Source organism: Monopterus albus, unplaced genomic scaffold (genome assembly GCF_001952655.1).
Source record: "Monopterus albus unplaced genomic scaffold, M_albus_1.0 scaffold204.1, whole genome shotgun sequence".
Classification (NCBI taxonomy): domain Eukaryota; kingdom Metazoa; phylum Chordata; class Actinopteri; order Synbranchiformes; family Synbranchidae; genus Monopterus; species Monopterus albus.
In genome coordinates this window covers 736,916-744,242 of record NW_018128084.1, presented here as the reverse complement: position 1 = coordinate 744,242, position 7,327 = coordinate 736,916, and the positions used below count along the sequence as shown (strand labels likewise).

The 7,327-nt window shown below is 37.7% G+C and overlaps 2 protein-coding genes and 1 long non-coding RNA gene across 18 annotated transcripts in view; 1 reads left to right on the top strand and 2 right to left on the bottom strand.

The window, feature by feature from the left end:
• The window catches only part of mier1b (mesoderm induction early response 1b, transcriptional regulator), a 14,293-nt gene extending 11,505 nt beyond the window's left edge, over nt 1–2,788 (bottom strand). For 2 of the 5 annotated variants that reach the window (XM_020618308.1, XM_020618312.1), the window contains exons 1-3: nt 2,696–2,788; nt 1,921–1,945; nt 1,094–1,242 (exon numbers count right to left, since the gene is read on the bottom strand). In XM_020618308.1, coding sequence (XP_020473964.1) covers nt 1,094–1,242; nt 1,921–1,945; nt 2,696–2,704 — 183 coding nt within the window. In that variant the 5' untranslated portion in view covers nt 2,705–2,788. Of the gene's footprint in view, nt 1–1,093; nt 1,243–1,920; nt 1,946–2,045; nt 2,143–2,507; nt 2,665–2,695 lie in introns of those variants that run through there. The other 3 variants (XM_020618310.1, XM_020618311.1, XM_020618309.1) reach the window with 3 other exon arrangements.
• LOC109970628 (uncharacterized) lies at nt 2,108–5,214 on the top strand. Of its 2 annotated transcripts, none has more exons than XR_002276439.1 (3): nt 2,108–2,180; nt 2,721–2,808; nt 4,868–5,214. It is a non-coding gene; the product is annotated as an uncharacterized LOC109970628 (long non-coding RNA). The 2 variants fall into 2 exon arrangements; XR_002276438.1 differs by having other exon boundaries at nt 4,863–5,214.
• An 86-nt stretch (nt 5,215–5,300) lies between these two features.
• Nucleotides 5,301–7,182, bottom strand: dynlt5 (dynein light chain Tctex-type family member 5). 11 transcript variants are annotated; one of them, XM_020618314.1, is made up of 5 exons: nt 7,085–7,182; nt 6,596–6,758; nt 6,326–6,417; nt 5,799–5,923; nt 5,301–5,709 (listed from the first exon to the last, which is right to left on the bottom strand). In XM_020618314.1, exons 2-5 carry the CDS (start codon nt 6,709–6,711, stop codon nt 5,506–5,508), a joined length of 537 nt encoding a protein of 178 aa, XP_020473970.1. In that variant the 5' UTR covers nt 6,712–6,758; nt 7,085–7,182; the 3' UTR covers nt 5,301–5,505. The 11 variants fall into 11 exon arrangements, with proteins under 11 accessions (XP_020473970.1, XP_020473971.1, XP_020473972.1 ...); XM_020618315.1 differs by having other exon boundaries at nt 6,596–6,768; nt 7,085–7,181; XM_020618316.1 differs by having other exon boundaries at nt 6,596–6,768; nt 7,060–7,180.
• Between the last annotated feature and the right edge of the window lie 145 nt (nt 7,183–7,327).

Genomic DNA, 7,327 nt, shown 5'->3' with positions numbered 1-7,327 from the left:
AGAAGCTACAGAAGGTAGAGGAGTTGAAGAGGAATCTGACATCACAGCAGACGTTTTAACTAAAGCCAAATCACACAGTGAAGCTGCTGTGAAATAAGTTTTATTGGGGCAGAGGAGAAAATCAGCCCGGACATTTACCGAGGGAGAGTTTCTGAAGAGCTGCATGATGAAAGTGTGAGACGTCTGGTGTCCAGACAAAAAGCAGGTGTTTGCTAATGTAAGCCTTAGCAGAAATACGGTTGCTGATTTAAAGTTCAAGTTTATTTTGGAATAATATTGTATCCTGTCTGTTTAGATTCATATTTACATTTAAAAAAACGTTTAGTTTTAGTCTGTTCAATAAATTTTTATCCTGTTCGGCCCGCGACCTAAAGTGTGCATTGAGTTTTGGCCCCCTGTGCGACTGAGTTTGACACCCCTGCCTTATAGACTCAAGAATACATCCAATACCCATTTTGTGGCCGCATTTCTCCCCATCTTTTTCCACAACACACTCCATTTTCTTTTTCACTTCTATGTAATGAAAGTTTTTCCAAATGTTGCTTCTTCTTTTTTCTCTCAAAGACGAACCCCGGCTGGCTGGCCATCGGTCCCCTTTCTCTGTGTCAGACTTAACTTTGTTTGTTGTCGTTTTCTAAATAATGCCGCGAGTGGGGCTTAAGGAAGTGACATCGCCTGCATCTGTGCAGTGCGACCTGATGCGGCGAGACACAGGAAACAAAAATACTGCAAACTAATAACAATAACGCCACTAAACGAGACGAAATAACGTTATAACATTTCGTTTCGTCTCGTTTTGGTCAACGAAAATGAAGAGACATTTTAGCATAGTTTTTTTTTTGTAAACCACATTTAGTCTCGTTTTTTTCAACAATACTGCATTATACATTTAATTATAGTTATCGTCACATGACCAGCATTTTCGTTGCGTCTCGTCTCGTTTTCGTCACGTGATAAAGGTTCGTTGTTTATGATATTTAGTCATAACTTTCGTTGACGAAAGCAACACTATTTGTGAACGGTAAAAAAAAAATAAATAAAAAAAAGATGAGGCAGACACCATCCAAATATGTGCCCAAAGCCTGAAACTCACTCGTGCAAGATCTTCAATCTCATTTGCATTGGTCTCATCTGCTGCCTCCAACATTTCCTCTTCCTCCAGGGTGCGTTCATCGTCATAGTCATGGACAAGCATGTCTGCTGATAAGTCGAAATCATGGTCATCGGATCCTGCTGCACCTCCTAGAAAAGGGCAAAATATAAACAGACATCTCTAATTTAGACTGACAACATGACTGAATGCAACATTTACTTAAGATAATTATGATCACATCAAATAAAGGTCCAATCATTTTTTAAAATAAATTGGGTAAATAGAATACAGATAAATTCAAGTGTTGGAGAGGGCCATATGAATTAAGTCTACCTTGGTACATCATTTTATATTTGCAACATCAATAAATATCATAATGTTGTAAAATATATTAAAATTCAATTAAAATTCTTACAATTACAATACCCAGATGGGAGTGTTTGTTTTTGTAAAATCCTGTCCAAATAATACAGGGACTGATAACAGGCTATAACAACTAGGGCAAAACCTCTATAATCTTATTACTAACTACTAGCCCAAATAAATACTCTGTATAAGCCATATTCACGCTTGAGTTGCAGCTGCAAAATAAGCATTTTGTGTTTTCATACTAATCAGGTTGTTTACGAACTAAAGTGTTGTCAACAAACCCTCAGCAAATGTTTAACGTCAGAACACTAACTATTGTTATTTGGATTTTGTTATTAGTTAAGTGAAAACATTTCCTTTATGCATTAAGTTGAATACATATTAGATGCAAGTTTGGAAAACACATGTCAATCTAATGTGCAGCCAAACAACAACACAAAGGCTCCAACTTTATCTACCTGGGCTCGAATTCCCGAGGGAGGGCTGGAAAAGAAAAAAGATGAACATGAAGTTATACAACTGGATGTACAATTAACAATGGATCGTCGGAGCATATGACGCTACTTTATGCCCATAAACTTACACAAGAGTTCAGAAAAAGAGCGCCCGATCTTGTGCCCTAGAGCTAACTGTAGTACAACAAGAAAAGAAACAAAGAAGACTGCCAACACTTCCTGTGGGAATATTTAGGCAGTAGCTCAGTAACGTAACCCCACAGGTACAGTGATGTTTACCGCCTGAACTCAGCTACAGTTCGCCACAAAACGAGACCGCTTACAAAGTGTATTTACCCAACTGGGTAACTTACATTACAAGTTGAAAGCTAATTCACCTTTAAATACTTAGCTAACGTATTCAAGTTAAGCTTGATGTTAACCGCCTGGAAATAATAATAAATAACACCACAAAATATCTTTAACCATTGACATACTGCAAAAAAAATTATTGAAAATCGCTAACATGTGTAGTTAAGTATTTTTAAATAAAACCGCGAAGTAGCATCGCTAATGCCGCAGCTCCCGTCGGTCAGGCTAACACAGCTAACCTTAGCTAAATCCGAAGTTTTCGAAACATCTTTGTGTCAAGATATGTCTATTATCTAGTAACGCAAACAGCTGAATATTAATTTCGTGTGTTAAAGCTACAACACACAGACAGTGTACACTGTCGATTGAGCTAACTCTCCTGATGTACAAATTAATATTTTTCCGAATATTTATTTCACTATCTTACCTCCGCCATGTTTGCAATCCTACAGGGTCACATCAGGGGTCAGCAATAGTTCCCGGATGTAGAGCCCCGCCCACCAGCAGCATCAAGAACATTATGTTGATCAGGCAGGGAAGGTGCGTGTTATTAACATGGATGCATAAATATATCCACGGTTATGTAATATTGTATTCATTAAAAAACAACGATCACATTTTACATGTAGATATAGGTCTAAAAATGTAACCAGCTTTTAAAAATAGATGCCCTCTATGTAAAAATTGCCATTAAAATCAATAATTTTTGGCTTTTTATTTAGTTTTAACTTGTACAAGTGCAGTACACATTTAGCACCCTCATGTGACCCCTGTAGCAGAGGAAACACTGTAACCAGGATATCCACTATTTACAGTAGGATATAAACAAATGAGACTTGTTGGAACAAACATATGCTGTTTCAGGCTTTCAGGTTTAATTTTCCCATCATCATCAATATTCATAATAATGGTCTATTGACCATTTACTGGAAAAACTAAAGAATAAATCCTGAAAATATTTTGTCCTTCAACAATGAAAATCTATTCCAAAACAACAAGTTGATAAGAGGACGTCATATTCTACTCCAAAAATTATTCAAAGAATCTGCTGTCAGCTATATAACTTCACATGTCCTGGTTGTAATGTTTATTACATAGGCAACTGAATGCTGCATTAATTTCCACATTAAGGGAACATTCAGGAGGAAGCACATCTAACTGGTATTATGAAACTTCAGTTACCTTTGGACCATATACAACTGCACTGAAATGTCTAATCAGAATAAATACTAGGACACCCTACTTCATGTAGAAGCCTTTCCATTAGCATTGCCATTTCTCTAAACAGTGGTCTGCACATCTGTAAGAAACTGAAGATGTTTCCATAATGTTGAGATTATAGGCCTGTTTCACAGCAGACATTTTGATTCATTGTTATAAGAAAGGCACAGGTGTTACTATTAACATTAATCACTGGACCTGTTTATTGTCCCATTTTACACAACACAGGTAGAAGTAATAACATTAAACATAATGCACAATATCAGAATCGTAGAACTGGCAAAGGTAAATGAATTGCAGCTATCATGAATGTCTTTAACTGAGCCTGTACTTTTCAATATACCTGCAAAGAAAAAGGTCTAGTTGCATTAAAAAGATACCTCAAGAGTGAATTACTGACTTAACCAGTGCTCAGAAGTCTCTGTCCATAGGGGCCTCAGCTCTGACTGACTTCAAGCAGGGCCCTTGGTGGTAAAGAGAACAGTCAATCGGTTTCAGAAATGTAATTTCATAAATATGCATGTAAAGTTGCAGTGTCTAAGTCGTGTACAATGTAAAGTAAGTAAGTACTGGGTTTTCTGGACACTGGATGTCATATACAAGAAGCTTATTCACAATGTATCAACTACTGAAAGTGACTTGGCTCAGAAGACATGAGTCATGTTCACAGTGTTATACTATGACTGTCATCAGGATGAGTGTTGTATAGTAGCATGCAGACTTTTGGAAGAAAGATATGATCATAATACAAACCATAGATTTGATCTTGATTACCAGCCCCACCTCTGATATTTAGACATGGACCGGTAATGACTATTTTGATGTCAACTCTATTCCATGACACAACTCAGTTTGACAAGTATACCGGTTAATACAACATTCTCTTCTTGGAATCACTGATTTATGCTCATGATAGTGGCCACACACTTCACTAGGTTGCTATGTAGAAAGCCATCACCTCATTTTGCTGCAGGAGGGATATCTGAAGTGATCCATTAGGAAACAATTAGCAAAATCCATGGCTATAAAAAGCCCCACAGTTTAGACATAAAAGAGCAATTCTTTCTCTTTAACATTTGCGAAAATGTAGTCAGTTGTTGATCATTACAATGGCCTAGATTCCCACACATATCCCAAATGGCAAGGTGACATAAAAGCACATGATGGTTAAGATAATTCACGCCATTTCCTCAGACCATATGTGACATCACTGTAGACTCAGCATAAAAGGGATGATCAGGGTAGATGTTTTCTGAGAATCAACAACAGAGGGTGTTTGTGTATAAAACACTGCAGTGCAGTATCCCCAAATCTCACAGTCATAATGAGATTTCTATTCCAGCTTGCAATGCTGCTGTGTGGGTTGTGTGTAGCACAGGTTCAGACACAGGATGACCCTAACACAATGAGGTTGTGTGGCCGGAAACTTCTGCGGGCACTGGTGTACACCTGTGGAGGATCCAGGTGGAGAAGACTGACAGGAGGAGAGGACAAAGTTCGAGAGGGTCAGTATGGAGCTGCTTGAATTTGTCTTAATACCTTTGGTGTTAATACCACAACTCTAAACAGAATCGCAAAATAGGAGACATCTTGACATCTTGTAAACAAAAGCTGATATCTCTTGGCAGGCAACAGGGAGCCAAATCTACTGAAGATGTCAGCCTTGGATCGTCATTGGCGGGACCAGAACCAAGCCTTAATAACAACATGTTGTCAACAAGGTTGTCGAAAGAGTGACCTGTACATGCTCTGCTAGAAGGAAACGTCACCTGTCAGTCCTTGATTAGTTTGAAAAGCAATCTTCAGAATTGTTAGGGTAGTGTGATTTAATTCTCTACATCTCAATCAATAAAATCAGCCATGAATTTCCGTTGTCAATTCTGTTTTATCATGTTTTTATGTGGCAAACAATGTAGATAAAGAAATTTTCAACAACAGAAATGTCTTCATAACTGACAGAAATAATAAGTTAATTGTTTTTTATGTATTTACCAGTTTTCAGGCAATGTCTGTGAATCACTCAAAGTAAACAGCAAAGACAGTTGCCACACCGAACAAATAGCTATTTTTGAAAGAGTAAGAGGCGAAGGTGTCGTTGGATGCATCCCACAGACAGCGGCTGCTGATTTGCATGCTCTGCCCAGTGAGCTGGCCGATGTGGACCAGGACAACAATTTTATATCTGGGGATCATGAGGTCCTTCACACGAGCTCTTATCACCTGGGAGGGCAAATCAAAAGAATCAGCCTCAATAAAGCAGAAATTCAAAGATATTCAAAAGGTTTTGCATGAATGAGCTTTTCATTTACCTCACATATCGTTTTTGTCATTTTTTGAGACCACTCTGATTCATATTTCTCTTCTTGAAGGTAACTGGTAAGTACATCCTTCAATATGTCTGTGACAGCAGGGACAGGGAAGCATTTGTATGGTCCTGCGGTCCAAAACACATAAACATCGATACCATGACAGAATAAAATGTGTTTTTTGTGTGACTGCTTTGATTAATAGGATAAAAAAAAATTGATGCATTGATTGAATAGCTGGGATTCATTAAACTGACTAATATTGCCTCGAAATATTTGCTGCATTTACATGTTCTGCCCTTGTTCAGCTCCTATCCTACATAAACCAGTAGCATGAATAGAGCTTTCATAATTTAAGGCTAAACTTTTACCTCAGAACTGTCATTGCTCTAAGTAAGGTTGAAGAACACAAATTAATCACATAAAAATTTAAATCATGGCTCAAATATGAGATTCATTAGATGTGTATGTGTAGTTGGTAATGATGCTGTGATGCTGAGTATCTGTCATAAAGGCAAATGCTGTCTCACCCAACTGGTAGGTGTTGTCTATTGTCACAACCAACCGAGCGTTGTCATCATGGTGTCCTAGATCATCCATGTATGATGCAGTACTGACAGAGCTGAAAGTAATTATTAAAGAGAGTTCACTAAAACTTCTCTATCAAGCATATTGTATTTGGGAATACGTCCTGAATATTGCCAGTTAGGTCACATTACAATTAATGAAGATTACTGACAAACATACAACAAAGATAAAAGGTGAAGACTGAACACTGGCCCATAATATAGTCTACTCACTCTTTAGTCCTGCCAGTTGTTTCTTTGCCTCTTGCACCATGGCTTGCCTCTGAGGGCACTTTGCCTGTCCTCTTCTCTCTTCTGTGGGATTTGTGTTTAAGCTGCTGATCAGACATGACTGCTTCCTCTTTCTTTAGCTTGTTGTTAAAGGACCAAGGCCTAGCTTCAAAATACTGAGCTCAGTTAATATCAAAACATATATACATTACAGTTAGTATCTAGTGGTTAACTCCAGCACATTAATTCTCCCTAATAAACTTTGGATGCTACTGAAATAAAAATATCGATATAAAAACTGAGAGGGTAGCGTTGACGTTAAATGATTTAACGATTAAACTGATTAAACTTTGCTAGCTTTTAGCACAGTGGTGGTGGTGTTTGCTCGTTTATAAACAGTTCTTTTTGTTAAAGTTAGCTTGATAGTATAGTTTTACAGGACATATAACGTCATAAAGAAATATTACTCAGGGAAATTTAACACGTTTGTACCGACTTCACGACCTCTTCATTCGAGCAGAATCAAATAGCCCTACGGAGCTTCGTGTTGTCATGGCAACCATAAACCAAATCAGTGGGAGGGGTTTTAATGTAAGATACTTTCCTCTCAAGTCTCGTGACACTCTTAATTCTCGCAAACTTGTCCAAAGCTTGACACAGTAGCCTCATTTTCAACTGTGAGGTTAATTAACTCATGAATAGGGTTTATCTAACAGTAATTTGTGATTATATTTT

Bases quoted from the DNA above. Each gene is read 5' to 3' on its own strand.
- dynlt5 (XM_020618314.1), bottom strand. From the start codon at position 6,711: ATGTCTGATCAGCAGCTTAAACACAAATCCCACAGAAGAGAGAAGAGG. The intron at 6,418-6,595 runs GTGAGTAGACTA...AATTACTTTCAG, and splicing joins ACAACTGGCAGGACTAAAGA to CTCTGTCAGTACTGCATCAT. The intron at 5,924-6,325 runs GTGAGACAGCAT...TTTGGACCGCAG, and splicing joins AGACAACACCTACCAGTTGG to GACCATACAAATGCTTCCCT.